This window comes from Lepidothrix coronata, unplaced genomic scaffold, assembly GCF_001604755.1.
Source record: "Lepidothrix coronata isolate B3197 unplaced genomic scaffold, Lepidothrix_coronata-1.0 Scaffold182, whole genome shotgun sequence".
NCBI classification, from domain to species: Eukaryota; Metazoa; Chordata; class Aves; order Passeriformes; family Pipridae; genus Lepidothrix; species Lepidothrix coronata.
This window is the reverse complement of record NW_016690362.1, coordinates 1,731,640-1,745,518: the sequence shown is the minus strand read 5'-3', so window position 1 is coordinate 1,745,518 and position 13,879 is coordinate 1,731,640. Positions and strand designations below refer to the sequence as shown.

General features: G+C 41.8%; 1 protein-coding gene across 6 annotated transcripts in view; it reads right to left on the bottom strand.

The window, feature by feature from the left end:
* Positions 1-6,927: 6,927 nt before the first annotated feature.
* Positions 6,928-13,879, bottom strand: part of ACTN1 (actinin alpha 1) — an 88,326-nt gene continuing 81,374 nt past the window's right edge. For 2 of the 6 annotated variants that reach the window (XM_017830685.1, XM_017830683.1), the window contains 4 exons: positions 13,503-13,649; positions 11,252-11,317; positions 9,637-9,795; positions 6,928-7,820 (listed from right to left, as the gene is read on the bottom strand). In XM_017830685.1, the coding sequence (XP_017686174.1) occupies positions 7,662-7,820; positions 9,637-9,795; positions 11,252-11,317; positions 13,503-13,649 (531 nt within the window). In that variant the 3' untranslated portion in view covers positions 6,928-7,661. Of the gene's footprint in view, positions 7,821-9,636; positions 9,796-11,251; positions 11,318-11,856; positions 11,938-13,502; positions 13,650-13,879 lie in introns of all 6 variants that reach the window. The other 4 variants (XM_017830679.1, XM_017830681.1, XM_017830684.1 and 1 more) reach the window with 3 other exon arrangements.

The window sequence follows — 13,879 nt, the reverse complement described above, 5'->3', positions numbered from 1 at the left end:
GCATCCACAGCGTCTCTGGGGAAGCTGTTGGTGCTGAACTGCCTCTGACTTTTGACTAAGACACGGCAAAAAAGTTGGGTGTCACTTCTGCTTAATAAGTGGGGGAGCAAAGTCACACGTCCAAAGAACTCATCTGAAGTGTTACACTTAGCCACTCAGTTCTGCCAATAAAAGGTTGCTGTGGCTAGCCCCTTACTACCACCTTCTTCTCCTCTTCAGCACACAGAATTGTACTGCTTTGGATAAAACCACAATACTGCTATAATGTCACTGACCCCAGAGGGAAACCCTGGGTGGGGAAAAAATGGCTAGTGAAGATCCAGGACTGTTGGGCAGAAGCAGTTTTTCCATGCATAAACAGCACACTACTTTCCTGGTTTATCAGTATCAGATGTACTCACTTCGTGGAATTCTTAGAGTCATTAATGACATTTTACAGTATGATGATCAAGATAAAAATTGTTACCTGTTTCTTCAGTGTAGCATAGCTTATTAAGTCTTCACTGTCCAAGTACTTTAAAATATAATGACAGTTTGGTTTGCCCATTTTCCCCCATTGTCTGACAGCATCATGTCTGTATTTCCTGCTTTAACTTGGAGTAAATATCTTAGTTACATTTATGATATTGTATGTTAAATTTAGGCATCGTTGAAATTTACTGCCCTCTAATTATTCTTCAGGATGAAGATAACCTATACATTCAACATCCATGTAATAAACGGAATCTTTTAGGTTGGAAGTGACCCCTTGAGATCATCTGGTCCAATCCCCCAAGCTTGCCAGGACCTTGTCCATTCAACTTTTTAATATCTCCCCAGATGGAGGCTCCACAACCTCTCTGGACAACCTGATCCAGTGTTTGACTACCCTTAGAGTAAAAAAAGTGTTTTCTTGTGTTCAGATAAAATGTCATGGGTTTCAATTGTCAGTGGATGCTAGTGAGAAGAGTGCAGCTCCCTCTTCTTCATTCCCTCCCATTAGGTATTGATACACATTCAGCCTTCTCCAGGCTGAACAATCCCAGGTCTCTTAGCCTCTCCGTATATTAGAGATGCTCCAGTCCCACAGTCATCTTTGTGGCCCTGTGCTGGACTTGCTTCACCAAGTCCATGTTTCTTTTGTGGACACAACACTCCAGGTATGGCCTCACCAGTGCTGCATAGAGGGGCAAGATCAATTCCCTTGACCCTCCAGCAGTGCTCTGACTAATGCAGCCCAGGATGCTGTTGACTTTTATCACAAAGCAGCTGATGTGAATTATTATTTAGTAAGAAAATGGAGGAATGTGACAGCTGAACACAGCTAACTGTGATTAAAAAAGAAAATGTGGGTGGCTGTAGCTGGTGCAAGTATGTCTTAGAACTTTGAATACAATGTTCAGTTGTAAGGCTGTTTTACTTCTTTATTTGATAAGACTGTCCTGGACACTCAAAATGGCAACACTGTGACTTTCTGTGCAAATTCTATGTAGGTGGCAGAGCTGGACTATTACAGGAGCAGCAGAAGAGTCTCTGTGTGCCTGTGTGCTCGAACTGCTGCATTATGAAGCTCAGAAGCAGAAAAAAGCTCCTTAGGTGGCAGTCTTGGAACGGTATGGGAGTAATAAGGATTGGAGTTACTGGCAATAATAAAGATGTCATACTAGAAGCCCAATTAAAGCTTTTTCGGTTTTATCCTGCATCTCTGCAGCCTCTGGGGTCATGTCAGTGGGAAAGAATGCAGCTGTGTGTCTGGAACGCAGCTCCGGCTGTTCCAGCAGTGCCTGAGCTGGGCTGGAGTCCTGCTTTCTCTTTCTTGGCTGTGGACACTCTGCATGGGTGGTAAAAGGCATGAAATATATCATTAGGAGAATCTGTAGCATTGCCTCTAGTATATGGGTAGTGTTTCTGGAAGCTATCACACACAAAGTCAACTTTAGTAATAAAGCTGTGTTTTATTTCCCTCATTATTTTGGTTGCACAAAAAGATTGGTCTCTCAGAAGCATATCTTAAAGCCCACTGGGAGCTACTAGTGTCCTGACTGCACACCTACAAATGTAAACAAATACTTATCTGGAATCAGGATACTTAAAAACCACAATCTGTTTATTGCTGGGATAAATGAACTGCTTTCTCACTTCCCCGAAGAAGACATTTTATTTTCTCTGTGACAGAAAGCAAGATGCTGTGGCTCAGTACCACAGATTAAGTACTATGTCCTACTCAAGTAAGAAGTAGCAGGAGAGAAATTCTTCATTAAAGTGATGGTGGTGATGTCTGAATGTGCTTAATAATAAAGACGGTATAAAATGCTTTCTTAATTCTGCAGTTTAAAGTAGTCCTTGGTTTTAGGCAAATCTGTACAATGAAAGCCACAGGGTCATACAAAAAGCCACAACAGCGATTAAAGAACTAGATCAATGGTCTGGGAAAAGGTTTTAAATAGTTGTAGGATGACTGCAGCACTTAGACTGGAATGTGACAGAGCTGGGCCCAGTTCCTTGCTCCACTGTGAACCTTCCTAAGGACCACAGGCAAGTCATTCCTGAGTGGAGACAATAACCCTGAAGCACCTAAGAGGTGCCAGCCATCCAGAAAGAATCCATTCAAGACCTAGAGCTATCTTGTACAGGACATCTGGGGACCAAAAATGCCCGCATGCTACTGAATGAATGAGAAGTTGCTAGGAAGCACTGGGGAGATGTGTAGGTCTAAACATCCTGCCCCTGCTCAGTATAGATGCACCTCTCTGCAGCTAGGAAACCAGAGCCTTGTTCCACTTGGGAAACAGAGCACGGTCTTGTCTCAAAGAAGAGTGCCAACATCTGTTTCTAGCAAGGACCAACTAGGACTTGTTCTTTTCTTTGGCTGCCAAAAGACATGTTCAGACCAACAGCTACCTTTTGTAAAATGGCCTATTGTTTAAAATACCCATTACTCTGGAAGCTTGGGTTTTCTGTCTTCCTCAGATTGAAGATTCAGGCTCCCACCTGCCAAAGTGTCCTAACCACAGTGTGAGCCTGTGGTGGTAGAGGAGGGAGGCTCCTCTCATTCAAATTTTGCCACTATGGAGCGGAAAACTGAGGGAGAGCAAGTGTAAGGAGAGACCTAGTGGTTGGGGTGCTGGGAGAGGCATCCTAGGGCTTGTTTCCCACCCTAAGGGTCTTTATCCTTTGACTGCTTAATAGGATATACCTAAAAAATACCTCTGTCAGGGACAGAGAAGCAGCATTCTTTCTGCAAACTGAATGCTTAAACCATGAGGATATGGATTCATGCTTTCTCTCCTATTGCTTGAGTGCTTATTTATTTCAGAGAGAGAGATAGAGTGAGGCTGAAGAGATGCTCCTTGGCCCAGCCTATTAGGTTTTCTCCTGGTTAGGGTGTAGGGCTGGGAGGTAGGGATGAAGCATTGAACTTCCTCTCCTCATGTGAAGATATTTTAGGCAATTAGGCTTTTATGGAGCAAATGGGTGGCAAACCTACCTTGAGACTTTGCAAAGGAATCCACCAGTCCTGCGGGTTTGTACTGGTCTTTGTACTCAGGGTGAGATTTGTGGCCCCCAGGATATTGTGATGTGGGGTATTTGCGAGAGGAGTGCTCGGGCCCTAAAGGGGACTGTTACAGGGGACCAGGTATCCAGCAGTCTCAATGGCCCGCTCCAGCCTGCCCCAAAGCAGAAACATAGGTGTACAGAGAAGGCTTAGGTGCAACAGGGAAAAGTCTATGAGCAATACCTCCAGACTCAGGCAGCAGCTGAACAGAGACTGCTTGGATTGCAATTGTAAATACAGGCTTTGCATTTCTACCTTCTAGTGACATCTAGCCCTTTTCCCCCATGTGCCTTCTTTATTTGCACAGTGGGAATACCACTAGATGTTTCCCAAAGCAGCAGTGAGAGATCATGATTTTCCAGACAGTATCAGGATCAGGGTCACTGAGGTATGACAATAGCTAGTGTTCCTCAGGATTTTGCTCGAATGCTTGCTAGGTCACCAGGATGTGAACTGCTGACTAATAGCAATAAGGTGCAAAAAGACTTGCTGAGGAGAGATAAGACAGATATGGGAGGTTGTGCAGTTTCTGCCAACATATTTTCTTGCATGTATGTCCCAGAAATCAAAGCAGAGAACAAAACTGAGAAATTATTTCCTGACTCTTGTATGGTGTTCAAAGACATGGGAGGAATCCATTTCAGTATCTTATTGGTGAGATGTAGTCTATAATGGCTCCGAGTCCTCAGAACATAGAAAAGATTATTTTTCTCCTTGCATTTCCAGTGGGTTTAAATTACTGAGATTTAAATCTACTTGAAATAGCCTTAGAGAACATCCTTCCCTGTACAAGGTGCAATCATCCAACTTTATTCATCACAATGACTGACTACTCTACTGACTGCAGCACTGAGCACATTTTCTCAGTGCCTGAAGGGGAATGTTCTGATTACCTGTTTGCATCAGGACATGTCCTAGCCTTTGCTAATCTATGTTTATTATGCTAAGACTTTCCCAGTAGCTTAGAGATAATGCAATGGATTTTAAGGGTTTACACAGTAGAAACCCTTTCAGTAGCCAGAGTCACCTCAACAGTTTAATCAATTCAACATGATTAAGATTTCTTCGTACTTGCCTAGTCTGTCCTACCCCAGCATCTGTACTGCAAGTAATGTTGTACAAATAATCTTGTTATGGTATGAAAATTGTACCTGCTTTCTGGTTTTTTAACAAGTCATTTTAGTTTGAGGTGTCCATTTTCACAGCCATTACAAACACCCACCCACTCTTGATTCCTTGCCCTCTCCATTTTTTCCCTGATAAGACCAGTAAGTCTGATTCATCTGGATGGAATTTCCATGGATATATGGAAATATATCCACATTTGAAAACAAGTTCATTAAAGGTTGCAGACCAGTTTCCTTTCATTGTCTTCTGAGACTCCTGGCTCTGCTCCTCCACTCTGCTTCAAACCAGATGCTGGCAGCACTGAACACACACACAGTCACAAGATAGGTATGAGAGGTTTTTGGAAATGGAGTTGACATTCTGGCAGGCAAGGCAGACCCACGTTTTTTGAGCACTGAAGAGTTTTTGTCCCTGTACTGTCAAACAGTCAGGCTGAGGCAGGTCCTGAGATCTCAGCAGCCAAAGATATCAATGGTCATGAAAGGTTAATTTCTTGCAAAAGCATTATTTCAATTTCCATGCCTCAAAATAGAGAGTATGGCAGATTGACAATAATGGTTTACCCGTTATTGGAAGGTGTGAGATTAAGGTGGATTGTCTGCTGCTTCTGTTCTTGGCAGAGGAAGGGACAGTCACTGAGCTGCAAACAGCTGCTTCCAGAGATTAATTTCATCAAGGCTGATGTCAGGACTTGGCTAAGGAATGGCACGTTAGCTGCAAAACCATGAGCCTAATACCAAAAGCTGTTTTCAGATTTCAGCATCTTAACTGCCAGAGACTGTTAGACCACACGGTTGCAAGATAAATATTGTGCTGCACATGAGGAAGGTGAACATCTTGCAGCATCCTAGCACTCCTCCTTGTGTGGGATGGGAATGGGGAGGTTTTATCTACAGCCAAGAGAGAAAGAGCAGGTCATGTAAACTCCAGCCAATTTGTCAGAGGCCATGCCACCTGAGAAGAAATACTAATATATTTTAGGCACACCTATTGTCAATATTTTCAACTCTATTCAACTACTCAGAAGCTTTCAAAGAGATAACCTATGCTGTGTACATTAACACATGGCAATGGAATCCCATTCCCAGACATCCCATATCTTTGAAGAGGACAGTCTAATTTGTAGCAACATGGCAGTGAAAAAGCTAAAAATAAGTCTAGAGTGGATTAAATACTGATGTGGCTGCAAGTCCTACGTTACTGACAACTCATATCAACCCCTCCAGACTTGTCAGTATCATGGTTTAAAAACAGAAAGTTCAGCTTCAGCTCAACTCCAGCCCTCATTAACAACACAATTATAAGTAAGTTACATGAACTGTCTCTTCTTAAACCTTTGAAGACAAACTATGGTGAGTGCAGTCTGGCCTTATCTATGTATGAAGCTAAATGGCATTTATTACCATGCTCCCCGTAAACTTGTTATCCAGCCTACAGGAGAACACAGATCTTGGTGTCTCCTGTAGTTAGTGTGGTAGCAGATATTAGCATCCCCTCTCCCAAATACAATAGGCAGATACTGTCAGGTTGGGATACATCACAACACGTTGATATGATTTTTACTGTGTCCTCCTGAAGGTCAGGAATTAACCACAAAGCTGTGCTGAACCCCATGTACAACGCCTTTCTCAGGACTTAGCTAGTTACACCTATAAAACACTTGAAACACGTCATGAAGCAGTAATGTAGTTTTTGCTCCTGACCCTGTGTTTCCTAAAAAAGTTGTGGGAGGGCAGGAAATGCACCTGTAATATGAGATGGCTGGAAGGATTAGCTGCTTCCTTTGCTGATTTTCAGGCACATGACTCACTAAAGGTCCCAAAGGAGTTGATCCTAAGGCTGGTTTCTTTTCTATATCCAACAGAAGGATGATCTCTAGAGGAATTTATGATGTCAAAAGATGTGGTATCAAAACCAGTGAGATATTCAGTGCTGAGCATGGAACAGTGGATTAATTTTTCATAGAAGGTTCAAGACATGGTGGTTGTTTGTACAGATCTAGTAACTAATTCTGTCCTGGTTTTTAAGGAATAACAAGAATATTGTTCCTAGCGATATGGGTGTATCAGGGATTTAAAGTGGTCATAAAGCTGTGAAAATTCCAACACCACTCAGTAAAAATGAAAAGGTTATGGGGCAAGGAAGTATACCTTTAAAAGTACTGTAATTTCAGTTAAAAACATTAATTTTGGATTCTCTTCATCATGTTGTTTTAAACTAAATAGGGTAAACAATTTTACTATACAAATGAATAAAGTCTAAAGTTGTTATCACAAGAATTTTTTAATATGGTTTGTGACAAGCAATATCAAAGTTATCAACTCTCAAGCTTCATGTTCTGAAACCAGACAACGCTCAGGAACAAAAAAAGTTGTGCACTGATAACATAGGAGGCGTATTGTATTTTTTAATTAAATATGAAAAAATGAGCTGTGTACATTATTTTTTCCCTAGAAAACACAGCAATTTCAAAAGTTTATCATAAAATATCTTCATGAAATGAGTGAACCAGCAAATACATGCACTTGTGTGCCTTCCCCCCTCCCAAGATAAATGTGATAAGAGAGACATACGCAAATGTAATAGTTAACAGAACAGGTGGAGTTTTGTCATAGTTTGGTTCATTTTGGAAAGGATGGAATGTAACATTGTGCTTGACTTTCTATGTCACAACAAAAAATATTTGGTGCAATATTTTAACATTTTCTTTTTAAGCTTCAATCTGGTGGAGAAAAATACCTTTTCTATAATAAAATATGTCTGTTCTTTTTAAAACGTAACTTTTTTGCACAAAATAATTTTGTAAACTGTTATTTCAAGGGCAAGGTAGGTGGTGCCATGTCAATGTCCTCCCCCCCTACTTAAAAATGTGATCGATTATCTGAAGCAAAAGAGGGTAACACAAAAAAGAGCAGAGCAGAGGTTGCTTTGCAAAGAGAAAGTAGGGTATGTTGGACGGGGGAGAGGGGAGGGAGCGTGTGGTGGGAGAGAAAAAAAGTTAAAGGTCACTTTCGCCATAGAGCGCTGTGGAGAAGGACATGTAGTCCAGGGCACCGGGTACAGCATCACGGCCATTGTAGGGTGCCATTCTAGCAATGCAATATTCAGCTTGATCAGGAGGCAGTTCCCGCCGTAATTCATCCACAGTGATGTAGTTCTGCAATGAGGACAAATGATAAGGCAATCGTTACTTTCAGAAAACTGACTTTCCTCAGAGGGACAACCACTCCCTCTCCCACCAGGGCAGCAGACAACACTCAGGGACAGGACCCCAACAACTACACTGGGGACATATACCCACACAGGGAGCTCTCTGCGCTTACGCCTTGGGAGGACATGCACTCGCTCCCTACCATATGGACAAGGAGGAGGTTTTTACAGTAGAGAGAAAACTTGGTTTTGCAGGAGAGATGCCAGCGCACATAAAGAAAACACCTGGAGGTAAGTAAGGTAACTTGTTAGTTTAAGACTGTGCCTTCCTGTTGACAGAGGAGGTCCTGCTGAAAGCAAATGTGAGGCAGCAGTAATATAATTTGGATGCTGCACCTCACCAGCAGGAGGTAACAACTGCTTGTGCTGCTTGAGAGTTGCCATTCCCTCTCTTCAGAACAAGGGAAGGGGCCATCCCCTCTAGCTCTTGCTGGTGGCACCAATGCAGGCAGCAGACAAGCAAACACTTTGTATTGCTTCCACAGTTCCAGCAACAATCCTCGCCTTTCACTGCAGACATTTTTAATAAGCAAGCAAAACTTATGGACATTGGACTTCTGGAGACTCAGTGCACTGAGCTAGCTAGCTTGGCTTCTCTCCATGCAGTGGGCAACAGTAGTTGCCTGTTTGCTAATCAATATATTGTCTTTAGCTAACTGACTCATGGGCATTTTCAGTCTGTCTGAACAATAGTTCAGGTTTCACACCATCCTTCTCCCTCCTGTGACTTCTTATTATTTTTTCCCCCTGCTTTTCAGTTTAATGACTGGGTAAAAGGTATTTTTCTTCATAATGAAATACTGATTCATGTTATAGTCACCAGAGCATATTAAACACTGACAAATATAGTTAACGTACTGTACAGAATAAATGAGTTAATAAGTAATACTGCATCCCAAAGTACCTCAGTGATTAGTTTATCTGAATAACATGGAATTTTCAGGCCTCAAAAGACAATAGAACTGGCTTCAGCCAGGTAGATGTCTAAAGGACTGGTATCAGGGGTTTCTACGTCATGATTACAAAAAGATTCTTAGTGAAACATAGAAACCAGTACTGGATTTAAGGGCAACTCATTATAATCTGAGAAGTGGTATCCAACTTTTCATGTGAGATAAATAATTAGCAAATATAGAAATACGTTAATATTACATGTACATATTATTTGTTCAGTTACATAAAAGATTAGTGGGCATGTAATAAAAATAAGATTACATATTCTTTTATCAGCTGCTTCCACTGATGATGTAAATTCAGAAAATTATTACTTTTTGTATCATCCCCTGAGTTTTCCTACTTTCGACCAATTTCTGTGATTAAAAGATGCTCCTCTTGCAAATACAGCACATCCTCAATGAAAATCTGTTGGTTGTATAACAGCTGATAGTGACACATGTATATCTGAGAAAGGTCATCTCAAGTTTACAGCTGTCAGTAATTAATAGTTTTCAAGACTAATCAAGAACCGTCTGTTGAACTTATTCATTTTAAAATAACAAATCGCGACCAAGCTCTTAATTAAAATTTTAAAGCAAGAGTGGGCAGCAAACTTCTGACTGAGAGCTGAACAGGACTTTTGAGTGCCTTGGCAGGCTGCTCATTAACCCACGCTTTAACCTTGCACTCCTCCAGCACTACAGAATGTTCCTGTGAAAATACCGTCCACACTGGAGAGTGCTTCCCTCAACACTTTCTCTCAGAGACGAGAGAAAAAGGAAAGCAGGAGCCATGCAGATGCAGGAAATGAAGGTGTGGAGCCTGACCTTATCTCCAGCCAGGATCTTGAAGGAAGCCATAACTTGGTCAGCAGTATCAGTATCTGCTGTTTCTCGGGACATGAAGTCGATGAAGGCCTGGAACGTCACTACACCCAAACGGTTAGGGTCGACAATGCTCATGATGCGGGCAAACTCTGCCTCTCCCTGGGGAACAAGAGAGTTATGTAAGCCTGGACATTTGGGCAGCAGTGCTATGAAAGTGAGGAGAAACTGTTCAGCAGCCCATCTCACAGCTAGAAAAACAAAGCCAAATAGAAACCACCTTTGCTTTTTTTAATCAGGATGTTCTTTTTTAGCTTGCTGTTGCGTACAAATGCTTCCCGCTCATTCGTCCTTTAGAATAAAATATTGTCAACTGTGCCCTAGGATAACATCCTGCTCCATCTAGCTCTAGGACAACGCTCCTATCATGGAACAATATCATACAGACTTCAGAGGAAGACCCAAATTTCTCTATACATGTTGTGCTAGATGCCTGTAGCAGTATTTGAAGATCTGCACTCCTCAAATCCTTTTACTTTCATTTACTTAAAGAGAACTTTTACAGTTTTCTTCAGCTGACAAAACAGAAACCACTAGAGAAATGTCTCTGGGATATTTCATTGTTATCTTACTCATATTTACTAGGCAGCTTTGGAAAGAAAGACTTGCATATCTGGAGTAGCCCAGGAAAGTAGTTTTTACAGGGAAGATCCTTCAGCAAAGTTTTGCTACAGAAGCCAAAACCTTGTAGTGCAGGTTTTTGCATTCCTTTTTGCATATAAACCAAGATCATCTATTCTCATCCCTGGGACTTCCCAGAGAAGGAGGGGAGAGCACAGCAGAGTCTTCTCCTGGGAACAGGCTCTCCTAACACATCTAGAACAGTATACCTTCAAGAGTAATTAAGGCACCTAATCAAATGTTACCATGTCTTGGCATGCTACACTGAAGAGTCTGTATTTATCCTGGGCTGACGAGTAAGATGATTAAACACTGCTTTGACTGATATCAGCAGCAAAGACACTGAGAGTGCAGCTGAATATATTTGCACTCTTCTGCCCTTTGGTGAGCATCAGTCTTTGGTGAAGCTCTTTCTATTAGTTGTCATACCTGTCAAGGTGCCACATATTACTTCTCTGAATATTCAGGTACTCTGGTGAGGAAAAAAGTCATGGGGAGAATGACTGGAACTTGAACAAATGGTAGGAATGAGATGAGCAGTGTTTCGAGTGTATTCAGAAATGAGGTCTTGTATACACTTCGCAATAAGTTCAACTGACACTCAGGGCTGGGGGAGGTTGTGTGTGCTGTGCAGAGTGCAGGTATCATTATGAGGAAGTTTATTGTTTCTTCCACTGGTAGCTACACAGTTTGATAAATACAATTGTTATTTGAACCACACAGGAATTAGACAATAATTTCCATTTTTTTTTACCTTTAGCTACCACTTTGAGACAAGAATTTTACATGTACAACTAAGATTAGTTTTAACATCCATTGCTGATAATATTGGAAAATAAGGCTATATTTACCTTGATTCACTACACATTCTCCCTTTATTTTTGAAGGTGCCTAAAAGAATCACTTTGAATAGGAGTGACAGAGGGCTCTACATTACCATATTGTAACCCATGGAGATAAGGCAGGCTCGGAAATCTTCACAATCCATCATACCAGTCTTCTTCTACAGGGAATGATACAAAGATGGAAAAAGCCAAGAGAGAAAGGGGAGACCAGTCCAGGAAGAAGTGAACCCATAGGAGACATTACAAAGAATGAGATTCAGCAGGGAGAAGATGGAAGAAAGGATTTACAGGACAATGAAAGACAACAGAGGAAGGGTAGTTTGTGAAGCCATGAAGAAGCAAAGGTAGGTTTGGACATGGAATTGTTTACACACAAGAAACATATTGATGATGAAGAAAAGGAATTAAGATATCAAGGAAGACAGATTGAGGGATGGACAAGAAAAGTTTTAAGTGACAAAGAAGTAAATTGAACAGTTTGAGGACATAAAAGAAATTCTCCCAAGACAAAAAATTAGGGAATTAAAAAGGAATAGGTATCAAAGTACATTTAGAGAGGAAGCAGTATAGAAAAGTGATGTATATATAGTCCAACACAAGAACAACGACGGATTAAGACAAACAAGAAAAGAAAGGAAAAAACTGTTATTTTTTCACAGTTTAATATCTGTCTGTGTTCACCACTAGCATTCAGTACCTGTGCATCGTTTCCAATATCGTAACCCAAGCTGATGAGACAGGCTTTGAATTCCTCAGGGCCAAGTGTGCCGGAGTGGTCCTGGTTATGCGGTGTGCCAGGCAGCAGGACATGCAGTGCCAGTGGGGTGACGGTGTGGGGCAGAAGGAAGGGAGACACAGAGAAGTTCAAAGGGAGGTGAAAGGACAACAAATAGGTGCACCATGCAGTGGGTGAGGAGAGAGGGAGAGGAAGAATGACATGCAGATAGAAAGACAGGGAAGAAAAATAAAAGTGCACAACATTAGATATCACAATGACATTTCAGGATGTGCTAAAAATGCTCTTGGAACAGTTCCTTCTCAGAGAGCTCATCCCATCTTGAGAGCATTTGAATGACAAAAACAGTTGATGCTCAGAAGCCTCAAGATATCAATCTCCCACGTGAATCACTTGCATCACTGCTTGTTATCCAGTGTCAAAAGCCCTGTGTTTCACTAGTAACCCGGAGTGCAGGTAAGCAGGCAGAGGCAGTGGGAAGCATTGCCTTAATCTTATGGTCAAAAGTTCCACTAAAGGAGTAGGCGAGGGCAGGTATGTTTGGCAACACACCCAAGGAAGCTTAGCTGTCAGGGCACCCCAGGAATAGACAAAGAAAAACAGCTGAAGCTCAGGGGAGCAGCATTATGGCTGTATTTATGAGACCTGCACATGAGGTGGAGCTTTGACTGGCAAAGCTATTTCAAGTGCTCAGCTCTGCAAACAGCACGGATGTACAGCACAGCACGACATGGCTTGGCAGCTGCTCTTCCTTATGCTCATGCCCACTCCCCCAGTGTTTGGATATACCAATCAAACAACACACAAGCTACCACAGGAACTAAGAATCGCCATCCACCCTGCAGCATTTTAGCTCAGGACAGCCTCCAAGCACTAAAGACCCCCTGCGTGCTGCCACCATCTCTTGCCAGATCAAGGAAGCTACAGACAGGATGGTGGGGACAATTTTAAGTGACTTTCCTCAGAAGTTTCAGCTTTTAAAGTCAATGTCCAAATCAAATAGAGAGTTGAAGGTGGGAAACTCATGTTCTGCCCCTTCAGACTGTTGTGAAGGAAGGGGCAAATGATATGAAGGTCAAAATTAAAATCTCTATAGAACTTTATGGGTCCCTCTTCTAAGAAAAGAAGCCATGGTTTATTTTTCTTAGATAGCTAGAGAGGGGCTGAAATAGCCAGTGTTAAGCAATTTGAAAGTGTTGCCAATCTCTGAGGGCAGGCTGCCCTCAGATATACCAGCAATCATATACCAGATATACCAGAGATGGCATATCAGAGTGGAGAACAGATGGTCCAAAGAACTTTATAAATCAAGATAATAATCTGCTCTCTGGAGAAGATGGGGTAAAAGTCTAATTACCTAAAAAACCCTTCAAACCTTTCCATACTTTAGCTTTACCAGGAAACATAGCAGTTTCCTGTGAAGATATACTTCTCCCAGACTAATGATCACTTGGCAGTCTTCACAGAAATGACTGCTTGACAGCATTTTTAAGAATAAAATATCTTCTATTGATCTTATTTTGTCACAGTGACTGGTTGTTTTTATTGCACTGTGCTGTCTACATGAAAGCTTGTAGCTTACCAAGCTGCAGTCAGCACTGACTTACCCTGTCAAAATGGTTGAAAGAAGCCCGGAACTCATTCATCTGTTCCTGGCTGATTCCTTTGGCATCACGGGTCAGAATCTGGTTTTCCACTTCGTTGATAGTTCTGGCAATTGTTGTTAGTAACTGTTCCCAGCCCACTCGGATATGCTGGAAAAAGAGGTCAGGACAATTCTAAAATTAAGAAGTTGCTCTTCAGCCTCTGAGGCCAGTGGATCAAATGTGCTACTTATTGCAAACTAAATGACCCTGGTGTCCAAGGCAGAAGTCCATTTTCTCACAAAAGCTTCCTTCTCATTTGCAGCGTGAGCCAGCCAGATATTTAAAATCTGAATTTTGACCTAAAAAAAATACCAAGGAGGCCAATTCCTGATCTTAAG